Genomic DNA, 24,193 nt, shown 5'->3' on the forward strand with positions numbered 1-24,193 from the left:
TGCTCAAAGCTGTTCATTTAGCTGTGGTACATAATAGCAAAACGTTGTGAAACCACCTTTGTGGATAGGTCAAATGAATTATATAGTATGCAAATTATAATATAGTACATATGGTTATAAAAATGGTTTTTCTTCCTTCCTTCCTTCTTTTTCCTTTCCTTTCCTATCCTATCCTATCCTTCTTTTGAAGATTTTATTTATTTATTTGAGAGAGAGAGAGAGAGAAAGAGAGAGCTAGCACCACAAGCAGAGGAAGCAGCAGCAGAAGAGGGAGAAGCAGACTCCCTGCTGAGCAGGGAGCCAGATGCTGGGGCTTGATTACAGGACCCTGAGATCATGACCTGAGCTGAATGCAGAGGCTTAACCAGCTGAGCCACCCAGATGCTCCAATGTTGGTGTATTTCTTTGTTGCATATATAATATGCATATATTATTACATATACATCATAACATTATTATATAATATTATACAAAGAGGGCAATAACGAGTTGAAAAATTGACTTTTAAAGAATCATATATATGGGCAGCCCGGGTGGCTCAGCGGTTTAACGCCGCCTTCAGCCCAGGGTGTGATCCTGGAGACCCAGGATTGAGTCCCACGTCAGGCTCCCTGCATGGAGCTTGCCTCTCACTCTGCCTGTGTCTGTGCCCCCCACCCCTTCTCTCTGTGTCTCTCATGAGTAAATAAATAAAATCTTTAAAAATAAAAAATAATTAAACAAGAATGTTTATTAAAAATAATGAAAAAATAAAGAATCATATATATATGCTTATAGAAAAAAGTAAGAAAAAATCTATAAAAAAGAGGTTAACAGATTTTCTCTGGGTGGTAGGATTTGGGGTATCATCTATTTTTCCTTTTATAGTTTTCCATATATTTTTTCTTCATCTGTTCTGAAGAAATAAAGCTAATGAAAACTTGTTGAAAGGATACAATATTTGCGTTGTTCCATCCGGAAATGAAGTCAGAAACTTGCTCCCATGTTTGTAGTGCTTCTCTAAGAGCTCATTCTTCATCATCTATATAGACACCACAGAAAAAGGAAAGGACACTTAACCATTAATTGTTCCAGATACAATGCATTTTGATAATAACAGTAAATCTTTGCTTGCTAACAGTGATATAAACCATTTATTAATTTAAATTTTTGTCCCTGCAACAGTGACAGGGAACAATTCTTAGGAATCACTAAAGATTGTTCCTAACCCTGCAGATTACTTGATAAAAATTTCAGGCAGGAATCTAACATTATGTTTCTGTTTGAAAGGGATTTAAAATTTTTTTACCTTAGTCACATATTACTATAGAAACAAAATGGAAGACTAAATAGCGGCCCTAGCACAATGGAAATATTCTATATGCTGATGATAGTAGTGGTTACATAACTGCCGAATTTCATAGAGCTATACATCTAAAAAAGGTGAATTCTACCGTATATAAATTATAGTTCAATAGACTGACTTTAAACTCAAATATAAGTTGTAGCATCTGGGTCTCTTCGAGGTTGTTCTTAAAGTTATTTGAGCAAAACACTACAGGCATATGAGAAGATGAAGAAAGATCTACAGGGAGCTAATCCTTTTTATGTCTCCAAGTTTAACTATTTTATATGTAATACTCAATAGGGAAATGAATTTGTGCCAAATAATATTTTCTAATGAACTAAAGATTCTATATATTCCTAATCTTGAATTATAGTAAGATAGATTCAAGAATTTCTAGGGCAGGGACACCTGAGTGGTTCAGTGGTTGAGTGTCTGCCTTTGGCTCAGGTCGTGATCCCAGGGTCCTGGGATCGAGTCCCACATCAGGCTTCCTGCATGGAGCCTGCTTCTCCCCCTGCCTGTGTCTCTGCCTCCCTCTCTGTGTCTCTCATGAATAAATAAATAAAATCTTAAAGAAAAAAAAAAGTTTCTAGGGTTAAACAATGGAATCACCTGAATAGTCATGTAAATGTTGCCATTTATTTTTAAGATAACACATTTTTTTTATTTAAAAAATTGTGAAATATGAAATATACTCAGAAAAGTGCTAAAACATACTATTTTGTTAATGAGCAATTATAAAGTGAATACCCATTGGTATAGCCATCCAGGTCAAAAACTAGAACAATGCCGATACTCTAGGAGACCCTCTGTGTGTCTATCTCAAAGTTGATACCTTTCTTTCTTAGACACAACCACTAGTGTGATTTCATAGTAATTTCTTTGCACTTTTATAATTTCTGAATATACCTTTAATTTTTCTCCTTTTGAATTTTACATAAGTAAACATGCATCATATATTTTTAATATTTTGTTTCTTTCTGTCAACTTTGTAGTTTCATGCATGTTCCAGTGTGTAGCTGTGGTCCTCTGACTTTCATTTGTGTATAGTACTTTATAGTATGAATTTATCACTACTTATTTAATGGAGATTTGGGTCATTCCCAGTTTTAGACTATTGTAAATAGTGATAACTGTGAACATTCTTATGCATGTATGCTGATACCCAGTTCCTCTTGGATATTATGACCATTTGAGAAAAACGGGCCAAAAAAGCCCATGAATGCTTCTCAAAGGAGAAATCTCAAATGGTCAATAAACATGAAAAGGTGCTCAACATCATTAGTAACCTGGGAAAGGAGAATTAAAACCACAACTAGAGAATGGTACACACCTATCATACTGGCAAAGAAAATGTAAAGTCTGATAGTACTGACTATTGGAAAGGATCCAAAGCAACAGTCACTATTGTTTGCCTCTAGTGGATCTATGCAATTTAGTCCAACAATTTGGAAATCATTTTGGTTTTGTCTAGTAATGTGAAAGACAAGCATATCTTAGAATTCAGCAATTCCACCTCTGGGTATAATATCTGAGAGAAGGGCAAATATTATAGCTTAACTTCAGACTCGGATAAATTAAGATTACTTGCTGAAATTTCTAGAGTAAGCAGAAAAATAACAGAAGCAGAGTATAACTTCCAAACTTGTAGAGGTAGTACAAAAAATAGAATGATATATTTTAAGTATCCCACTCCCCCAGAAGACAAGAAAGGATAAAGGAAAAGAAAAATGCATAACAGAGAACAAATAGAAAATATCAAGGCATGTCAGTAATTATATATAAATAGACTAAGTACTCCAGTTAATAGACAAAGAATGTCAGATTAGCTCTTTTTTTAAAGGAAAAATTCCAACTATATATATATATATGATTTTATTTATTTATTTGACAGAGCAAGAGTGCACAAGCAGGAGGAGCAGGAGAGGGAGAAGCAGGCTCCCTGCTGAGCAAGGAAACCAATGCAGGGCTTGATCCCAGGATCCTGGGATCATGACTTGAGCTGAAGACAGATGATTAACCGATTAACCGACTAAGCCACTCAGCTGCTCCCCCCCATCAACCATATATTGTTTACAAGAGACACATCTAAAATATAAAGACAAAAAGATTATAAATAAAAATGATCTAAGAAAATACCAAAGAGTATTACTAGAGATAAAGATTACTTCATAATGATAAAAGTTTTAATCTCCCAGGAAGATATAACATTATAAAATATTCTTCCCATATTAAGATAGGTTCAATATATATAAAGAAAAATTTCACAAAATGAAAGGGAAAATTTTATTTTATTTATTTGTTTTTAAAAGAATTTATTTATTCGTGAGAGACACAGAGAGAGAGGCAGGGGCATGGACAGAGGGAGAAGCAGACTCCATGCAGGGAGCCCGATGTGGGACTCGATCCCAGGACTCCAGGATCACACCCTGAGCCAAAGGCAGATGCTCATCCACTGAGCCACTTAGGCGTCCCTGAAAGGGAAAATTTAAAATTCCATAATCATAATGGGATATTTTAGTCTACCTCTCTCAAAAATTACAAGGATTATTAGGCCAGAAAAAGTAATAATAGAATATTTGAACAACCCATTTAATAAATTCAACCTAATCTTCATGGTTTGGAAGATTAAGTATTTTAAAAATGACATTCTTCCCAAATTGATTTGTAGATCCAATGCAACTGCAATTCAAATATTAACAAGATTGTATTATTTATGTGTGTTGAAGTAAGGGAGGTCCCGACAAGTTGACTCTAAAATTTACAGGAAATATCAAAAACTTAGGAAAGGCAAGACATTCTTAAAGAAGGCTGAGAGAGAGGAATATGCTCTACCAGATATTAAGATCTATTACCAAATGTATTATTAAGACAATGTAGTGTTGGGGTAGGATAAAGAATTCCATGATACAGAATAAAGAGACCAGAATTAGACTCATGCAGTCATAAACATCTGATGTAGGACAGCAGTGCCATTGCATGGTAATGGAGGAAGGAAAATCTTTTCAATACATGATGCAATACACAATGCTATATATATATATATTCAGATTTTATTTATTTGAGATAGAGCAAGCATGAATGGGGGGGAGGGAGAGAGGGAGAAGAGGCTCCCCACTGAGCAGGGAGCCCAAGGCAGGGCTCAATCCCAGGACCCTGGGATCATGACCTGAGCTGAAGGCAGACCTTTAACCACCTGAGCCAGCCAGGTGCCCTCCATATTTTTAAATGAAATTAGAACCACTATCTCACATTAAATGTAAAAATCAATTCCAAGTGGATTAAGGACTCAAATGTGAAATGCAGAACTACAGAGATTTCTTTAACATAGGATAATAGCTTTATTACCTCAGGTCAGGGAAGGATTTCCCAACCAATGAAAAAAAGCAGTACCCATGAAGGATTTGATAAATCACAATTAAAATTGTGAAAGACAAGCCAAGAAGGGAGAAGCATTTGTGGCAATATGGCATACAAAGGGCTTATATCCTAAATGTTTAAAGAATTTTTCTAAATCAATGTGAAAAAAGAAAGTCTAATGTACCACTTTTTCTCTTCATCTTTCTTGAATCTCAGACCATCCAATTACACAAAGTATTCTTTAGAATTTCCTTTAGTGAAGGGCTACTAGTGACAAGTTATCTTTGATACTACTAGACAATGTCCTTTTTGGGCACATTTTCTTGAAAAAAATATTTTAACTGGTTATAGACTTCTTGAGTGACCACTATTTTCTTTAAGCCCACTAAAGACATTCCACTGTCTTCTGGCTTCCATTGTTGCTGTTGGGAGGTCATCTGACATAACTCTTCTTTATTTTATTTTTTTAAAAGGTTTTATTTATTTATTCATGAGAGAGAGAGAGAGAGAGAGAAAGAGAGAGAGAGGCAGAGACACAGGCAGAGAAGCAGGCTCCATGCAGGGAGCCTGATGTGGGTCTTGATCCCAGGACTCCATGATCATGCCCTGGGAGGAAGGGAGCTGCTCAACCACTGAGTCACCCGGGTGTCCCTGTAACTCTTCTTTAAATACAAACAGAACTTTTTGTTCTCTGCTGCTTTTAAGATTTTTGTTTTCCCTTTGTGTCCTAAAGTTTTGCTCTGACAAATCTAAGATTCTTTTTTCTTTATTTCATCTTGATTGGGATTCATTGGGCTTCTTAAATCTGTGGGCTATTGACATTTATCAGTTCTATAAAATTATCCATTACCTCTTCAAATACTGCCTTTGCCTCATTATCTTTCTCCTCTCCTTTTGGTATTTTGAATAAATATGTTTCAAACACATCATTTTCATATCATATTCTATATTCTTATTCTTGTTCCCATGGAGAATTTTATAATTTTTTTTTACCTTTTTTTTCCATGTCATTAGTTCTCTCTTTAGTTGGGCCTAACCTGTGTCTAACTGTCCTCTTTTAAGTTTTTAACTTCAACTGTTATATTTTTCATTTCTATAAGTTCCATTTTTTCTTTTCAAACTGATTATGACACTATAGTTTTCTGTTCCTTCTATATGTCTTCAGGATGATATTTTATTTTCATAAGCATGAAAAGTCAATTTCCAAAGTCTTTGCAGGTCTTTTTAAAATGAGATATTACTCCTCTGGGGTTTGAATTGTGGTGTCACGCTTCCTTGTGTTCTTAATTAGTTTTCACTGTGTGCTAGTAACTGAACCTGAGGGGTAATCTGTAGGAGAAAATTGAGGGCCGGACAGATAACTTTCCTTCAGATATGATTTGGATTTGATTCTGTGGGGTACCTCAGTTCACTGCCACCCCTTAAATTCTATATCACCCAAGAGAAATAAATCTGGTCTCCATAATTTAATTTCTAGAAATCTATCCTGAAGAAATATATAAAAATACATTTATACATAAAGATGTTCAAAGCAATGTTATTTAGCATAACAAAAAACCTGCTAACCTATATGTCCAATAACAGGGGAATGGTTAGATAAACTACATAAAAAAGCACATAGGATTAAAATGCTGTCAATGTAACATGTATATTAGAGATATTTTTATAATAAATTTTAAAAAAGATAAAAATTACATATGTAATATAATTACAAGTATGTTAACCAAAACCAACGTGTGAAAAGTCTGGAACAGTGCCGTCTGATAGAACTTTTGGTGACCGTGAAAATGTTCTGTGTCTGCACCACAACATGGTAGCCATTCATCACACATAGCTACTTAGCACTCGAAATGTGTAACTAGTGTGACTGAAGAATTACATTTTATTTTTTTAAAGATTTATTTATTCATGAGAGACACACACAGAGAGAGAGAGAGAGGCAGAGACACAGGTAGAGGGAGAAGCAGGCTCCCCATATGGAATCCGATGCAGGACTCCATCCAGGATCTGGGGATCACACTCTGAGCCAAAGACATATGCTCAATCACTGAGCCACCCAGGTGTCCCAAGAATTACATTTTAAATTGTATTTAATTGTAGTCATTTTAAATTTAGATAGCCATATGTAGTAGTTGCTACCTTATTGGGTGGTGTGGATCTAGAAAATATTGACATATTAACAATGACTTTTGGGAAGTGCTTGAGGCTTTTGGTGATTTTTCTCCCCCCTCTTTCTAGTGTTTTAAGGGTTCCAAATGTTCCTTAATGTATAATGATCACATTTTAAAATAAAAAGGCTTTAACCAGAATAACCCCCTATTAGAAAATGGATGTAAAAGCATTGTTATAAAGTCTAGTAGAAGTTAAAAAGCCAAGTCTGTACCATTTCTTCCTGACAAAGAGTTAAATGTGTTATGTAGGCAGCCTGTTATATTCATTATGACAGCTTTTACAATTTTAGGTAAAACTGACTTTAAAGAGTCACAAAAAATTACAAGAGAATTACCTTTCCACATGCTATTCTAGCATCACAGCAATCAATGGAAATGTTTCTATCTTTTACTTGGAAATCAAGTAGACTGTCAGCAGTTAGCTCTTTTTCTGGGATATCCACGGAAAGTTGATAAGAAATTGTTTTTAAGTGCTTTGAATCTAATGGGAAAAGAATCACATGAAAGTACATATTTGTTTAAGATGTTCCAAAACCTGTCTTCTGAAATGAAATTTCAAACCCTATTACAAATGCATTGATTCATCACTTTTATTTTTTTATTTTTTTAAAGATTTTATTTATTTATTCATGATAGACATAGAGAGCGAAAGAGAGGCAGAGACACAGGCAGAGGGAGAAGCAGGCTCCATGCAGGGAGCCCGACGCGGGACTCGATCCCGGGACTCCAGGACCGTGCCCTGGGCCAAAGGCAGGCGCCAAACCGCTGAGCCACCCAGGGATCCCCATCCTCACTTTTTTTTTAATGGAAGAAAAATGAGGTTCTTCATTAAAGTGAGTGCCTTCTTTTGTTAAGAGAATGAAAATGTTCTTTTGTTAAAAGAAGAAAGGTGATTTTCATTATGTGGAATGCTGTGGCCTTATATTTAGTAGGAAATAGTTGAATATCAAGCAACTTTATACTAGGGATTTAGTTTAAACCAAAACAAACATGTATGTTTTCTAAGTATTTTTTCCATGTCTCTCAGTGGTTGAGGAGCAGCCTCAGAAAGATTAACTAATGTACCCCAAACTATAGGGAGCCTATAGGGAGAAAAGCAAGGATACAAACTTCTGATTCTAAAAGTCAGTGCTCCTCCAATATACCCATGCTATAGCAACTCGTCAGCTCTTTGCAGCTTTCTGCAAGGTGCTCTACAGATGTTGCTAATTTATTTTGATCAATAACACAGTAAACTGAACACTAAAAACTTCAAAAGGCACATGACTGAAATGCTGGATTTTCTTTTTTTTTTTTTTTTTAAGATTTTATTTATTTATTCATGAGAGACACACAGAGAGAGGCAGAGACATAGGCAGAGTGAGAAGCAGGCTCCCTGCTGGGAGCCCGATGTGGGACTTGATCCCAGGATCACACCCTGGGCCAAAGGCAGATGCTCAACCACTGAGCTACCCAGATGTCCCTGAAACACCAGATTTTCTGAACCATTTTACTGAGGCATTGACTGGAATAAACATTTTAAATATTTAAATATTTTATATATATATGTATATATATATATATTTTGTCTTGGTCTTGGTCAAACATCTGAGGTTTCTGAGGTACAACTGATCTAGAACATCAGCGTTGAGGGACTCACCTTCTTCAGAAAAATTAACTGGTCCATTTGGTATTATTGCAAATTGTCTGGCAATTTGTCGCTCCTGTTTTCTACGAAATTCAAAAATATGGTAAAAAAATCTGAAAGGTATTTGAAGCTTAAAACAGAATTTTAGTACAAAATTTAACTGTCTAAATGCCATCCATTTTTTTAAATTTATTTTTTATTCTTTTCTATCAGGCAGTTAATGTAGTAATCAGTACATATGGGTCTCTACTCTCTTTAGTCAACAAATTTCTCCAACATGGGAATTCTCAATTGCCCCAAGAGTTTGCCAGTTGGTAGATTTCTACTTTAAATTGGTGAGTTCACAGACTTTCTGGGAGCTTCAGAATCTCTCTAATTTCCCCCCCACCCCCCAAGCTCTCAAGTGGGCCTGCATCTCAGTATCAAAGGCTACCTCCGCAGGGCTTTTTCCTTTGCTTTGAGTCTATCAGCTTCACTGCCATGGGCTGCATGAGGGTCAATACAGATTAGTTCAGCTTTAGGGCTTTGGGTTTTTTTTTTTTCCTCATAGATGTAGTCAATCAGATTTTGAAAATAACTGCAACAGCAGGCCTGGAAAACAAAGACGTCATTTTCATCTCACCAGTCCTGGATGAAGATAGCTAGAGGGGGAAAAAAACAAAAATGGCCAAGGAAATTTGGATACCCATCTGTCGTGACTTTTTTCTGGTAACAGTGTTCTTGAGATGGAGCTCGCAGACCCTACAGTTCATCCATTCCAAGGGTACAAGTCACTGGGTTTTAGTGAATTCACAGACATGTGCGAAACCATCACCGCAGCCAACTTTTAAACATTTGTGTACGTGTTTTTGTGTAGATATATGTTGTCGATCCTCTTGGGCATATACCTAGAATTGTCATTGTTGGGCTATATGTAACTATGTATTTAACTTTTCAGGAAATTGCCAGACGGTTTGTCAAAGGGCCTATGCCATATTATCTTCCCCCTTCGAAGTATAGGAGAGTGCCAGTTTCTCTACATTCTCGCCAGCACTTGTTATTATCCATCTTTTGGATTATGGCCATCATTGTGGGTACGAAACGGTAACCCATTGTGGTTATGATTTGCATTTCCCCAACAGCTAACATGTAACTCTTTTAAGAATTGCAGTGCAGGGAAAGGTGCTGGAGGAAATACTTCCTTTGTTTAAAAATAACATAATTTCCTCTGTAAACCTGCTTTAGAACTTACACCTGCGGGTTCCGAGCTATCATCATCAGAGAAAACATCCATGTTGGAAAGAAATGTTCTTAGATCGCCCCCACAAAATTCACACTGCAGTGACATTTCCTCCTCTTCTTCCTTCAGAGAGGGGAAAATAAAAATGAATTAGTGCCCATACAGAGGCTCTGGGAGAAGTAGGGGTCAGGGCTCAGGGCAGGGCCAGCAAAAGTCCAGTAGGGGAGCAGGGGTGCTTGGGGATGTGCCAAACTGTCAGAATCCCTGGCGGCTCCCAGAAACAGCTGGCAGGGGAACTTTCAGGAGGCTGAGATCCTATATCAGAAGGCACCAAGCCAGGAAGAGCCACATATTCCAGTAATGAGACATTATTTCTGTTCAAGGGTTGGTGAGGCCTGAGGAGGCTGAGGCAGTACTTTGAGGGCCTCTGTCTGGCGCCGTTCGTCGGAGCACAGCTGAGCCCAACAGGAGCTTGTGGGTCCCTAGGACGCCTCCTGAGTGCAAGAAGAAAATTGCACGCGTGACTTTATTGTTGACATCAGAGTCCCTTGTGGGGGAGGGGGTTACAGTGTGTCACCAGATGCAGGCGCTGAAGGATAACACACCTGAGCCCCAGCTGGGGTCTGAGTTCTCCTGTCTGTGCTGCAAGGGTAATTCAGGAGTGTGGGGGAGACCAGGGGAAGCAATGGGAGACTTGGAGTTGGGGGCTCACGGCTTGAGGCTCTCTCTATGGTCATGTGGGTGATCTGAGGTCACGGCTGTGACTATAGGGGCTCCTGGGCAGGCAAGCAGCCAAGCCTCAGCACAGGCCTCCAGGGCAACCCCTCATCACGCACTTGCAGGTCATGAACACCACCAGGCCAGCTGTGTTCGCCAGTCTCTGGGCCCGGCAAAATGGCCACCGTGGGGCCAAAGGGTGGCTGAGGTGGCCAGCGCAGCCAGGCACTCACCACTCTGGAGTGATGGCCCGTATCTTGAGGCTACTGACACTACCCAAAGATAAGTACTGCCCATGGGTGAGAGCAGAACCCTTGGGGGGGAGGGTAAAGCCCTGTCAGGGAGAGATGGTGGTGACACATCTAGTTTGGCTCCCAAGTGACCTAGCAGGCAGAAAGAGAGGGTGCTAATGCCAGGCCATTTCCATAGTGATTAGCTTCTCAGCCCACAGTCCCTTCCCCCACGGGGTAGCAAGGTGGAGGTGCTTCCAAAGACCACGAATAGGGCGGGGCTGCCACCCGTCAGAGCCCCATCTACCAGACCTCAAACATCTGCCCAAGATCTGGATGCCAGCGCGGGAAAACACCCTGGAAGAAAGGCAACTGGGCTTTCCTCATGTTCAGGACCGTCTCCGGGTGTCAGCTGAAGAAAACTCCAGCAACTTCCTGGGGTACAAGCTTTAATGGTTCAGGAAGAGAAAGGAGCTAGGTTTGAATAAAGAATTCCAGGGCAGCCCAGGTGGCTCAGCGGTTTAGCACCACCTTCAGCCCAGGGCCTGATCCTGGAGACCCGGGATCGAGTCCCATGTCGGGCTCCCTGCATGGAGCCTGCTTCTCCCTCTGCCTGTGTCTCTGCTCCACCCCCCTCTCTCTGTGTGTGTCTCTCATGAATAAATAAATAAAATCTTAAAAAAAAAAAAAAAAAAAAAAGAATTTCAGCCTGAAGAGTCCAGAGTTTAGAAACCTGGACCACTATAAACAGGAAGATACTGACTGCTATTACATGACGTATTGACTGTGTCACCCCTTCATTAGACTTGCAGAGTGGAATGCACCCCAAGGCGGCAATGCGCCGCACGTCGGTGGGTCCACACAGCACTCCCATTGACCCTGCACACACGTCTGCGGCCTGCTGCCTCACACCATGGCCGGCTCTTATTTCCAGTGAGGGAGCCTGCACCTTTAGCATACCCCAAAGGAAGTAATTCAGGGGGCCCTGATCTGGGAGGGGTGCAGCTCTCTCCACACGGCCAGACCATCCGGGTTTGGAAATAATCCTACCAGCAATCAGTCCCTCACTGCTCCAGGGCAGCGGGGCGGTGTGCCACCCCGTGAGAGTTATTACAATGGCCTTTCCCTCGCCCACCAGACAGAGGCACTAATGGGTCACTTGAGATGACTAAGTATGGCAGATGTTCATCTTTGTTTCCAGGCTTGGTGGCCACTGTGACGGGTTGCATCGTGTCCCCTGAAAAGATATTTTGAAGTCCTAATCTCTGGTACCTGTGAATGGGGCTTTGTTTAGCTATGGGTCTTTGCAGATGGAACCAAGTGCAGAGGAGAGATCATTAGGTCATAATCCAAGAAGACTTGTGTCCTTGGAGAAGAGGGACATTGGGACACAGGCTCGCAGAGAATGCTGGGACAGCCAACACGGGGCTGGAGGAAGGCCAAGGTTGGATGGCCACACTGGGGCCAGGGGAGGAGGCAAGGAAGGATGCTCCCCTAGAGGCCGGGCTGGCTGATACCTGGGTTTTGAACTCTTAGACTTTGGAACTGCGAGACAGTAAGTTGCTGTGGTTTTAACCACCTCGTTGGCAGTAGATGGTTCCAGCAATCCTAGCAAAGGAACACAGCCGCCCTAAGTGCTATTCCAGGTAAAAGAGCTCTTTGCCCGCTTTTGTTTTTTAAAGTAGATTCGCTGTCTTCCAGGCAAATCATCCTGTGGCTTATTACATCATTTATTAATAGGCAAAAATTTTAAAACTTCAAAATAGCATGAATTTAAAAATCACCTTGAAGTTAATGCCTAAATTGGAGCTCTCTCCTTTGAATTGCAGAATGGACGGTGGCCCGATGCTCGGCAAGGTCCTCAGGGAAGGCTCGAACAGGGTTATGAAGTCTTCTTTAAACTACGTTTTTAAAAAGAGAGAACTGATGTTTGAGTAAGTGACATTTACCATGAAAACTGAGTACTGTTGGACTGATAAACATTTCTTACCTCCAGCTCACATAAAATACTCAGTTTTCGCTCTTTGGGATTAATTACCCATTTTTCTGAAAAGCATCAATTTGGAAGGAAAGTTTAACACTTTTATAACCATGTGCTCCACTTTCTCGTCACCCACTACCCCCACCACCCCATCACACACTCACACAGACACACACACACACACACACACACACACACACACACACACAGTTTAAATGCCCTGAAACCTTTTCACCCCGTCCTCGAGTATGTTCTCAGGGGAGGGCTTTTCTAGAGGAGGCGGGCGCTGTCCAGTTCAGGCTGGTTCCCCAGGGCCAGTTGGCCTTTGCCCGCAAAGGGAGGGAACTCCAAACATCCACTTACCTCTTAACTTAGAAGCCAGATTTTCATGTTCAGTATCCTTAGATACAGAGGAGGTTTTCTTCCCTGTAAAATGAGTGCACGTTTGTCATCAGTTCTGACAAAGAAGGAAAGCGACGTAATGTAAAACAAGATATGCCTCTTGGAAAACTAAATACCCTATTTGTGTTTGCTTTACCTTATACTTTTTTTTTTTTTTGCCTTTTCCAAATAACCTTTTTATCAACAATGAGGACCAGAGGAAAGTCACCCTTGGTGAGCACATTTAAGAGTGTTTCCTTGTTTCTTTCTGGTCCTAGACTACTGCAGAGATGCACATCTTGCTTGATTATAAACGTTGTGTTGCCAACTCTTGTTTTCTGCTTTTCTGAAGTACCGCTTTGTCTACCTTATGTCTGTTACTGTGTAGGAGATTTTTCAGGGGGTGGGGTGCTGAAGGTTCTAGTTTAAGACACTGAACTCAACTATGAGGATTATTCCCTCTGCAGATTCCAGGCAGTGATGGAAATGGGGAAGGTACCCATTGGCAACTCTGAATAAACATCTAGAAGATTTAGACTGATAGAATTGGAATAGGAAAACCAATCAGATCCACCTACAACAGGACAGAGGTAGAGGAAGGGAGCTGGCCTAGTTGTTTGCGGAGCCAGTGCCAGCAAGGACTGCGGGTGGAGAAATAAGTGGACTTCAGAAAACGATGCACTTCCTATGTGGAGTATCTGAAAACATTTTAAATATGTTTTAGGCATCTTGTCCAACAGAAATACCAGCACAGATATAAAAAAAATGAATGCACAAAGATTTTTATTAAGGCATTCTCTGTTAATGGGGAGAGCTCAAAACATCAAACCAAACCGACTCTGAAATGTCTAGCAATCAGTTTTATTAGGTATAAGCCACAATAACTGTGTATAAGGGAATGCTGTGCAGTCGTTCCAGTGAATTAGGTGGACCTTTCATGGCATGGAAAGATGCCCATGATACACTGCTAAGTAAAAAGAAAAATTAGAGACAAAGTTGCCTATTGCTCACAGGAAATGTTGTTTCATAGACTTTCACCTTACAAACTATTAGAATTAATAAGACATTTTTGCAAGGGGGGGGGCAGATACAAGCTTAATATATAGAAATCAATAATTTTCCTTCGCATTGACAATAATTAAAAAAATAAAACTGGGAAAAAAGTGTCCAATTGTTACATCAGTACAACTACAACTGCTAGGAATAAACTAGTAAGAGCTGCGTGAGTCCTCTATGGGAAAAAGAAAAACTATGAGAGGAGATCTGGAAGAAATGGAGAGGTTCCTGCTTGGTGCAGACCAATGGCCATGAGACGAGGTGGCCCAAACACCTTCCTTGGTTGCCTCGGTAAACAAACCGAAATCTGCCGTAGTCAATTCCTGTAAATGCCTCAAAGTTAAGAATAGCCAACCTGAAAACAGCCAACCAGGCTTTCCCAAATAACTCAACTCTTTAGACTATACTATAGCCAATCAAAAAATTTCCTTGTTTTGCTCTGGTGTCTTCTCTGTCAAAAGCTCTGGCCTCACTCCTGTCTGGGGAGTGCTTCTATCTCCTGTCTGGCACTGCTCTGTTTCAATCCACATTTGCTCAAACTTAGAAATCTGAAAATGCCTCAGTTTGTCTTTTAACACTGCTAGGCCAGGGCCACAAAACAACTCGTCAGAGGCCATTGAAAAATCCCATCAGATTTACATTGACTGTGTGGGTTCATCTGGGGATTATTAACTTTTTAATATTTGGTTCATTTTTTAGGTTAGATTTTGTCAGTCTTCTGGGCAAACCCTCTAGCATCTTTTCACTTTGTTCCCATTGAATAACCTTTGGTTCTCAGTTGATCCTTTGGCTCTCTCTCTCTCCTCAGATTCTCCTCCTACTTACGTTGCTGCAGCCACACCCACTGTCCCCTGGTTCTAGGAGGAGATGCTTGCTAGTCCCAATGCCTGCCCCCGGAGATCATCCTGGCTTGCTCACCCACCTCCTTGAAGCCTTTGCTCAAATATTTTAGTTTCTCAGTGAAGATTTCCCTGAGCACCCTGTGTAACCTTGACACCCAACAAATCTTGTCCCTTTCCTCTGCTTTTTCTTCTTAGCACTTCTATCGCTTAATGTACTACATATTTGCTTATTTTTTGTATTATCTATCTCACCATCACCTCTACCTTCCACACTTTAATACCAGATCACTAAGACAGGGGTTTTGTTTTTCTCCATTGCCATTTTCCTAGAACACGGTTTGGACAATGACAGGCGCTTGGCATGTGCTAAGGTGCTCAACAAGCATCTGATGAATAAGCGACATAATATAAAACAAACAGAAAAGGTAAAAGGAAAGGCTATTCATAATTACTTACCCTGGGATAAATTACAATTTTAATTTTTGTATTATTTATTTCCTAATGGTTGATGTTTAGAAACAGAAGTGCATATCACTTCTTAATAAAAAATGAAGCTATGTATCAAGATATAATGGAGAACATAAATGTTGGCATTTATTACAGACTAGGGGCCAAAGAGTTTAAATATTTAATCTCATTTTGATCTTCATAACAATTCTGTGACTGAGGTATTATTCTTATTACCGACACATGAAGATTCTGAGACTCCTTGGAGCTAAGATTTCATGCCCTGGCATCTCCATGTCAGTTTGCGTTGGGCTGGGATTCAAATCCGGCTCTCCCACCACCTCTCACCACCATGCTCATTCCAATGTGCAAGCCTGTCTCCCAGTTAAAGCTAAGAAATCAAACTACTCACTCCTCTGCCTTCTGCCAGAAAGTTCTTGAAGCCAGCTTTCTTCTGTTTGCACTGATGTTGGAATTCCTGGATACAAAGTGTGATACATAGTCCTGAAGTTTAGACAAAGTGTTAGTTTTGAGTATACCTATGTAGTTGTTAGCAGTTCTTCCAAATATAGTACATTTTAACGGTCAACGCACCTACATGAGAAGATCGTGGTTTCTATTTTCTTTGAAATGTTTTCTTCCATTCTTATCTCTCAGTAAAGTCAGGCACAGTGTGTTTGCATCATAGGGAAAGTACTCCTTCCTAAGCTCCAGAGGCTCCCAGTACCATATTTTTCCCTCTAGGGAATAAATTACTACAACTTTCTCTGTGCATGTGTTTTGGTGGTGGCAGTGACGGTGCGTGTGTTTAAACATTTACTTGAATTTCAATGAGACATTTTGCTCATTTTATTTAAGTAATCTCTATACCCAGTGTGGGGCTCGAATGCACAACCCTGAGATCAAGAGCCGTATGCTCCTCTGACTAAGCCAGCCAGGTGCCTCAATTAAATAGTTTAAAAAATAATACAACCTTTTTTTTTTTTTTTAAAGGGTTGAAGTTAAATGCATTGTAACCAAACAATTTGTATTCTTTCTACAAGTAGTTCAGTCACTTGCATTATCACTGACATGACAGGAAGGCAGACATGGACTTTCACTAGTTAAAATGACTGTTAATTGGTAACAAGTAAATAATTATTGCTTCAAGTTCCTTTGCCTCTTTGAATTTCAGGTTTTTAAATAATTTGCTGGATCTTATAAAATTATCAAATCTTTTTCAAATGGATGAGTCAGACTTAGGGCTGTGTCCACCCCGTTTTTTTATTTTTTATTTTTATTTTTTGTTTTTTACCATTTTTAGTTTTCTTAAGTCTCCACCTTCCTTTTTTTGATGCTTGGTTCCTTGGCATCTTGCAGCAGTGGGTTGTTTTAATTCTGAGATGACTGTGTCTTGTAATAAGTGAAGAATAGCTCTGCTGAAGCCACCTGTGCAAGTCTCTGGGGGATTCCTATTTATCTAAGCTCCCAGAGAGACAAGTTACAGGGACCAAGCGTTAAGGTGTAGAGCAATCCCTAGACAATGTTTAACGTTTGGCTTTTTTCCCAATTCAATGGTTAACAACATCGATACATTATTCATCAAGGTCTTTTTGCCTTCCTCAAACCAACACCAAAGCTTGTTTCTGAAATTCTGTGTAAAGTTGGCAGGTGACTGAGGGTAACAGAACTGACACTGAGAACTTACTATGCAGTAGTACCTTCATAGTAGTTGCTTTACTCGCATTATTTCATTCATATTCACAAAAATTAATCAAGGCATCTATTAATATTCCCTTTCTACCAGCAAGGAAACTGAGGCTCTAGGGAACTTCTGAAAAATTGCATGTGGCAGATACAGATGAGGCCTGGACCTATTCGGCTTCAAAACCTGTGTTTCTCCGCATTCATCTCACCACCTACAGTTGATCCCATTTTCAACCAGAAAGGTAATAAACAATAGTAATTAAAGAATTAAAAAACAGAAGGTGAAACCCTCTTGCACTGTTGCACTGAATGCAAACTGGTGCAGCCACTCTGGAATATAGTGTGGAGGTTCCTCAAAGAGTTAAAAACAGAACTGCCCTACGACCCAGCAATTGCACTACTGGGTATTTACCCCAAAGATAAAGATGTAGTGAAACAATGGGACACCTGCCCCCCGATGTTCACAGCAGCAATGTCCATGGTAGCCAAACTGTGGAAGGAGCCTCGGTGTCCTTTGACAGATGACTGGATAAAGAAGATGTGGTCTCTGTATACAGTGGAATATCACTCAGCCATCAGAAAGGATGAATACCCGCCATTTGCTTTGATGTGGATGAACTGGAGGGTATTATGCTGAGTGAAGTAAGTCAATAGGAGAAGGACAATCATCAAATGGTCTCACTCATATGGGGGATATAATAAATAGTGAAAGGGATTATAAAGGAAAGGAGTGGGAAAAATTAGAGAGGGAGACAAACCATGAAAGGCTCCTAACTCTGGGAAACAAACAAAGGGTTGGGAAGGGGAGGTGGGCACAGGTTGGGGTGACTGGGTGACGGGCACTGAGGGGGGCACTTGACCAGATGAGCATTGGGAGTTATACTGTATGCTGGCAAATCGAACTTCAATAAAAAAATAAACCTTTCAAAATTTTTACAGGAAAAAAACTAGGTGAGCCAGTATCGATTGCATTTTTATGGCTTCTTAAGGGCACATTTCCTTAAAAACACCATCTTACCAAAACAAACAAACAAACAAACAAAAACAAAAAACAAAACAAAAAAACAAAAAACACCATCTTACCAAATTCACCAGAGAATGCTTTGAAATATAAAAGAAGCATCTTCTTAAGAAGATTTACGAGGAGAAATTAAGAATTTGATCATGTAAAGAGATGTTCCCCTACAATAAGAAGTTCGGGTCAAGATGTCAGTGGAGCACCCAACTCTCCTCCCCTTCCTTTCCAAGGTCTTCCTGAAATAACACAGACAAACAAAATAATGAAAAAGATAACCCTGGAAAATAAGAAAGGTGTCATCCATAGACAAATAATACCGAAGTCCTTAAGGAACAAAAAGAAATGGCTTTAGTTTGATGGAAAACCAGAGTGCAGACCACTACAGCTCAAGACAAGAGAGGTAAATAAAGTTCTTCTGGGATGTTCCTAGCTCAGGCTCAACCAAATGCAGAGAGGAGGGACCTGGGACTGCTATCGGAGGAGTTCGAGAAGTTAATTCAAAGCAGTGGGCCAGGCAGGCAAACCCCTTCTTCTCCCCTCATACAGGGGCAGTTGTTTTTATTTACAGATGAAGCCCAAAGAACTGCTTTCTACAGAGTGGGCAGCGTCTCTGGGGAGTTTTAAGGTCGGAAAGAGAAGCAGAGCACAGCATGAGGTTACACAGGACCTGCCTAATAGGCTTGGATGAGAAAGGAGGAAGGCACATGCCACCTAGAAATAAAATTCATGGAGAACTCCAACCACACAACGACATGTCCTCATCCCAACCCCAGTTATAGTCGGTATCTACCTGCCTGCTTCCTGCCGACACTCCACCAGAGGCTGGCTCTGACGTCCCCCATCCACTCACGTAGGGCTCCCAACCTGCCAGGCCAGCCCTGGGAGGAGCTACTCAGCTGCAGAAATGACTCCATCCCGGCTACCTACTGGATAAACAGGACTAATCCTGAAAAACAACAACAACAACAACAACAACAAAAAACAAAAAACAACTTCAAAGAACAAAAAAGAACTTGATTTTTATTTGAGCACTCTAAAAAGAGATTTAAGAGCAACAGTGATTTGAACAGAAACAGAGAACAAGACCTGGCTTCTGGGAAATGACAAATAGGAATACCAAGAGAAGATTTCTTGTTCAAGGGCTGTATATTTTCATATAAACACCCAACAGCTTGAAGCCGTCCAAGAGGGGCCACGGCTATCCAGGAGGGGTTCTGAAGGGAAGAACAGAGACAAATGAAGGGAAGGAAGTAATCCCATATCGCTGGTGTCTGGGACTCAGAATGATCAGCAGTACTGAGTACTAGAAGTCAAAGAACCAATGCCCTCTGAGCGCCGAGGAAAAGGGCTTTAAATGCATTCTTTTATGCCAGGTTGTGATGTTGTTAATTAAGGATGAGGGTAAAGTGAAGAAACCTCCAGACAGGCAAGAACTCAGAAATCTGACTACCCACGAGATCTGCATGAGATAATTACCTGAGGAGTTTCTCCAGCAAACAGAGAAGGAATCGAAGCAAGCAAGCACTATGGGAATCAAGGAACGGTGGCCACTGAACCCCGCTCAGGAAAGCTGAAGACACTTAACAACTGAGAGTTGACAAGTTCCCTTTTAGGAGCCAAGTTTTACTGACATAGGATTTGGGGTGTTTTATTTTCTATTTTCTATTTTTATTTTTTTGAGTGTGCACGAATCCAATCACATTGTTGGGTTCTCAGCATCAAATCATATTGTTGATCGATTTTCAGTTTTTAGAATCAACCTGTACTGAGTTAACTATGTAAAAACATAATATGAACATAATAAAACTTGGCAAAATAATGACTTTGTGTGAATATATATTACACATTAATATAGTTTGTTATAAAATGTGTATGATTTGTTGTTAATTGGGGGAGAAAGGGGTGAGAGGATAGAAGAAAGTAGAAGTGCATTAGTGTGTTAACTTCATAATGAGTTAGTAGATAGTTGCTAAAGTTGAGAAATCAGATAGTAGAGGTTTAAATAAAGTCCTAAAGGCTAGAAAACCTAAAAAATAACAAATACCAAAAATGAAGAGGGGGGAAATGAGTTATATTTCTCATCTTTCATGGGTAGGAAGCCCATAATTATGGCAAAAATTGATAAATCAGGGAAAGAAAATATGCTGTTTAGAATAATATTGGAGGGGTGGCTGACTTGCCAAAATCAGTAGGGCATGCCACCCTTGACCTCGGAGGTGTGAGTTTGAGCCACTTGGGGGAAGAGATTACTTAAAAATAAAATTATAATAGAAACAAACTGTCAGCAATATGTTAACTGGGGATTGGGGGTGTGGTGATGAAGAAGGGCATGGAGATTTTTTATTTTATGCCTTTGTATCCTTTCATATTTAACCATGTGCATGTTACTTTTTTCTTAAGAAGTTGAATTAAAAGGATAAATGAAAACATAACAGCGGGACAGAACAGCCCTCCTCATGCTTAAGAATTTAAAAGTTGCTTGTGAAAGCACAGCTTAGGTGAATGGTCGTTCAAGATTGTGGACTCAGGTTTGCTGTGAGATTTCAGGGAAGATTCATAAAGATGTTCCAAAAAGTATTTCTCTGGTGTCTTCCTGTGCCTGAGGGCTAACAGCAATAACAATAGTTAATAAAAAGGGAGGGGGAAGACCCTAATTTCCAGTGTCCTTCAGGGAAGGCGTCTGTGATCATTGTCTCAGCCAGCAGAGCCCTCCTCCTCGAATGTTCACAGCCCTCGTTCATGTAGCCCTGGCACAGTGTTATCATTTCATGTTATATTAAGTGGACGGGCCACCTCCGCAGGTAGATGGACAAGGGACCTCGTCTCAATCTCCAAAGTGTCTAACAGCATGGTTTTTCCAAAAAACCTTTGTGGATAAATAAATTCGTTATAAGCGCCCCAGATCATTGGATCATTGGACTCTACTTCCAGACGTGTTCATCCAAGAGGTAACCAACACCAGCTTCAAAAAAAAATAATAAGAAAACAAAACATTTTCTTACCGATCTAAATTCATTCCAGGCAGGTCTTTCCGAAATGTCTGAAATATTTTAGGAAAATCTGTTGAAGGAGACATCAAAAGATGTAGCCCCTGCTTCGGAATCAGCGGTTCACAAAAGGCCAAGTTGTGCCCCCCTCCCTAGGCCTCGGGCCCCAGGAGACCTCTGGCAACATCTGAGGACATTTTTGATTATTTCAAAGCGGATTTGGGGGGGCAGTGGGGGCTCGGGGCCAGAGGCAGGCCATCTCCCAACCTCGGCCCCGACAGCAATGTCAGTCCTGGGAGGTGGAGAATCCTCCAAACAACTGCGCTAGCGCAGTGTCCAACACGGCCTCCCGACCCGGGCGGGCACCAGGCCTGCAGGTGCACCAGGCGCTTCCCCGACGCCCTAACTCGGGAGCGGGCGGGACGGGGGGCGCGGGGGATGCGGGGGGCGCGGGGGCGCGGGGGGCGCGGGGCCCCTACTTCTCTGGGACGAGGTGCTGGACCCCGCGCTGCTGCTCGGCGTCTCGCTCCAGGACCCGCTGGGCGATGCGCTGAGCGGCGGCGTCGGGCTCAGGCTGGGGCTGGCGACGCTGGCCAGGCGGGGCAGGAGGGGCTCGGAGCCCTCGCAGCTGCTGTGCCCGAAGGCCGCGGCCTCCCACAGGTACGCATCGCTGAACGCCCGGTGCGCCTCCAGCGCCCTCTCGGCCGCCTCCACCAACTCCACCTTCTGCTGCGTCTCCACCTCCTCCACGTCCTCCTCCTCCTCCTCCTCCTCCTCCACCTCCTCCTCCTCCACCTCCTCCACCTCCTCCTCCTCCACCTCTACATCCTCCACCACCTCCACCTCCTCCTCCACGTCCTCCACCTCCACCTCCTTCTCCTCCTCCTCCTCCTCCACATCCTCCACCACCTCCACGTCCTCCTCCTCCTCCCCCTCCTCCAAGTCCTCCTCCTCCTCCTCTTCCTCCTCCCGGCCCTCCTCCTCCGGCTTTCTGAAGCCAGGACTCGAGTACAAGTTGGCCATGGCTGCGGGGAGCAGGGCTGCCGCTAGCGCAGTGGCCAGCGCGGCCTCCCGACCGGGGCGGGCCAGAGCACGCAGGCCCGGTGCATCCGTCTCCCTGGGCAACGTGCCCGCGCCGCGAACCCCTGGATTTAAAGGGGCAGGACCCCCTCGCCGCCGGCCCCCCGCCTTCTCTCCCCTTCTCTCCTGGGCTCCGGGTCCTCACAGCGCCTCCCAGCAGGTGGGTGTCCAGGCGGGGGCTCCTGGGGATTTCCCCCCCCCCCCCAGGCCACCTGCTATTTTGGGTTTTGAGTAGGCACCTGCTGCTGGGAACTCACAATCAAACTTTATTACAAAAACAGGTCCCGGCCTCGTAGTTTTTTTTTAAATTGCATTTGATTTTTTAATTGCATTTAAAAAAAATTTTTTTTAATTAATTTATTTATTTATGATAGTCACACAGAGAGAGAGAGGCAGAGACATAGGCAGAGGGAGAAGCAGGCTCCATGCAGGGAGCCCCACGCAGGACTCGATCCCAGGACCCCGGGGTCACGGCCTGAGCTGAAGGCAGATGCTCAACCTCTGAGCCATCCTGGTGCCCCAATTAATGAGATTTTTTTTCCAATTAATGAGATTTTTGTACCCTTCCAGTTTTGTGCCTGAGATGGGTGCTTCGCTCTAGTTGCGAGGCCTGGTACCACCTGTGTCTTCCTGGGGGCTTTGCTTTCAGTTCATTGCACTTTTGTAAAATATGTGTACACACACAAAACATTTGTATACAGAATAATATGTAAGGGACGTCCACTCACCACCCAGATTGGGACACACATCTTCACTGCAGAGTTCAGCTTCCTTTTTTTTTTTTTTTAATGATTTTATTTATTTATTCATGAGAGACAGACAGAGAGAGAGAGAGAGAGGAGAGAAAGAGGCAGAAGCAGGCTCCATGCAGGAAACCTGATGTGGGACTTGATCCCTGGACCCCCGGATCATGCCCTGAGCCAAAGGCAGACGCTCAACCGCTGAGCCACCCAGGCGTCCCTCAGCTTCCTCTTAAAGGCCTCTCAAGTCTGAGAAATGTTCCTGGTGGGATGAATTGGGCTTTTGCTGTTTGACTTCACTTGTAAGGCAGGGGAACAGGGGAGCGCAAACCGAGATTCCCTGTGGCGGAGGCCATTCGGTGTTGTTCCAAGGGTGGGGCCTGACCCCTGCATTAAGTGAGCAGGGTTAGGCCTAGAAGTCTCCGGATGTGATCTCTGTTAAATCAGTTGACCACGTTCATGGTCAGTTTCTCTGGGGGTAAATTGGTGGGAATAATACTACTTTACCCCTAAAATGCTTGTGGATATCAGTGAATGCGAAATGGGAGCCTACCACCATCTGTGCATTCGGCCAAAGACCACCCTGGGAACACACCCAGAGTTAAATAGGTTGTCACCAATTACAGCCTGGTGTCTTAGGAAGAGCATGGTGGAAAGAACCTATAGGGTGAGGATGGTTAGACTCGGTTAGATGATTTGGGAGAAGGTCTAAGCAAGCCAGGTTTTGCTCTGAATCGGACACTGTCAGACAGTGGGGCTCGGTGACCTTATTTTTGTGATTAGACAAAATTACCAAGTGGCTTTGTTTTATTGCAATTTTATCCTGGTGTCAGAGTAGCCTTGTGTTTTACTTGGTTTGGGCTGCTGTATCAAAATACCATAAACAGGAGGGTTTAGAAGCAACGGAAATTTATTCTCACAGTGCTAGAGGCTGGGAAGAACAAGATCAGGCTGGCTTGATGTGGATCTAGTGAGAAGCTGCTTCCTGGTTCCCACACGTCCCAGCCCCTGCGCCTCCGACTTTTGGCTCTGTCCTCAGGCGGCAGAAGGAACACGGGAACCCCTTGGGGCCTCTTTTAGAAGAGCCCTAATCCTATTCATGAGGACTCTCCCCTTGTGACCTAATCACCTCCCAAAGGCCTCACCACCAAATACCATCACAATGGAAATTAGGTTTCAGCATAAGTATTTTAAGAGGACAGATTCAGTCCATGGCTTTTTTTTTTTTTTTTTGGAAGATTGTATTTATTAACTTGAGAGAGTGTGTGAACAGGGGAGAGGGGGAGAGGGAGAGGGAGAAGCAGACTCCCTGTTGAGCGCGGAG

At 42.0% G+C, this 24,193-nt stretch overlaps 1 protein-coding gene across 1 annotated transcript in view; it reads right to left on the reverse strand.

Moving 5' to 3' along the window:
• Positions 1-22,072, reverse strand: part of ERICH6 (glutamate rich 6) — a 30,666-nt gene extending 8,594 nt beyond the window's left edge. The window contains exons 1-12 of the mRNA XM_041733896.1: positions 21,959-22,072; positions 21,529-21,859; positions 21,065-21,122; positions 15,771-15,862; positions 12,996-13,058; positions 12,642-12,697; positions 12,436-12,552; positions 9,717-9,827; positions 8,919-9,076; positions 8,498-8,568; positions 7,194-7,339; positions 936-1,021 (exon numbers count right to left, since the gene is read on the reverse strand). Coding sequence (XP_041589830.1) covers positions 936-1,021; positions 7,194-7,339; positions 8,498-8,568; positions 8,919-9,076; positions 9,717-9,827; positions 12,436-12,552; positions 12,642-12,697; positions 12,996-13,058; positions 15,771-15,862; positions 21,065-21,122; positions 21,529-21,859; positions 21,959-22,072 — 1,403 coding nt within the window. The remainder of the gene's footprint in view (positions 1-935; positions 1,022-7,193; positions 7,340-8,497; positions 8,569-8,918; positions 9,077-9,716; positions 9,828-12,435; positions 12,553-12,641; positions 12,698-12,995; positions 13,059-15,770; positions 15,863-21,064; positions 21,123-21,528; positions 21,860-21,958) is intronic.
• Positions 22,073-24,193: the final 2,121 nt, after the last annotated feature.

Source organism: Vulpes lagopus, chromosome 19 (genome assembly GCF_018345385.1).
Source record: "Vulpes lagopus strain Blue_001 chromosome 19, ASM1834538v1, whole genome shotgun sequence".
In the NCBI taxonomy this organism is placed as follows: Eukaryota; Metazoa; Chordata; class Mammalia; order Carnivora; family Canidae; genus Vulpes; species Vulpes lagopus.